At 34.9% G+C, this 866-nt stretch overlaps 1 protein-coding gene across 1 annotated transcript; it reads right to left on the bottom strand.

The window, feature by feature from the left end:
• Nucleotides 1-6: 6 nt before the first annotated feature.
• Nucleotides 7-849, bottom strand: LOC107579145 (erlin-1-like; the record flags this gene model as incomplete). Its single annotated transcript, XM_016265006.1, has 4 exons — nt 7-90; nt 257-318; nt 460-506; nt 768-849. Coding segments are annotated over 4 exons (275 nt in total), but the record flags the coding sequence as incomplete, so codon positions are not given.
• Between the last annotated feature and the right edge of the window lie 17 nt (nt 850-866).

Genomic DNA, 866 nt, shown 5'->3' with positions numbered 1-866 from the left:
CACTGCAGAACTGGTTTAACTCATGGTGAATTTTGTTGAAGATTACCGTCTTGTCATAATCTGCAGTGTAGTTCTTCACTATGTCCACCACTGTGGAGAAGAACAAGAGCATGACCTCATTTTATCATCCAGCCTAACATCTCATTTTGACTTCCATGGAAGAAGGTCAGTCATACATGTTTGAAAAAGGATTGAGGGTGACTAAATGAAGACAGAACCTTTATTTTTGGGTGAACTATCCCTTTAAGGATCTTACCTGCTGATGGAACCAACATGTTGACCACTTCAATTCTGTCAAAATAGATCATGACACCCCCACTGTGGAAGACAAAGAAATTATTACTTTCATGCAGGAACCCCAGAAAATATCCAGTACAATTTAATGATGACCAAAAATTATCAATTTTTAAGTCGTTTTTCAGGACATATTGATGGAATAACAACAACACAAAGGATTACCTGGTTCCACAAGGCACATTTTTTATTTCATCTGTTTGCAGAGTAGTCTATAAACATGATGCAAAGGAAAAAAACAAATCAGCATCTTCAACAAAATTCTAGCTTGGTTTCTCTAGCTTTCTAATAAAAACTTCTGATAAATGCATAAATGTAATTGCAAAATATTCAACAACCTCAAAAATCCACTCATGACTCATGTTAAAAGTCGTAGAAAAAGATCATAATAAATGATATATAATATGTACAGCTGTAATAAAACAAGAATAAATTTTTGTATTGGGCCAACTGTAAATACATGACATTTGTACCTGCACTGATCTATATGAGGTGATGAAAGGCAGCATTATATGGTAACCCGGGCCATTAGGAGATGTCAACAATGCTCCTCCTCTGAGAAAAAAAAAAAA

Source organism: Sinocyclocheilus grahami, unplaced genomic scaffold (genome assembly GCF_001515645.1).
Source record: "Sinocyclocheilus grahami isolate Dianchi unplaced genomic scaffold, SAMN03320097.WGS_v1.1 scaffold14657.1, whole genome shotgun sequence".
Taxonomy (NCBI): Eukaryota; Metazoa; Chordata; class Actinopteri; order Cypriniformes; family Cyprinidae; genus Sinocyclocheilus; species Sinocyclocheilus grahami.
Note: the sequence above shows the minus strand (reverse complement) of the source record. Positions and strands in the feature narration are given on the sequence as shown.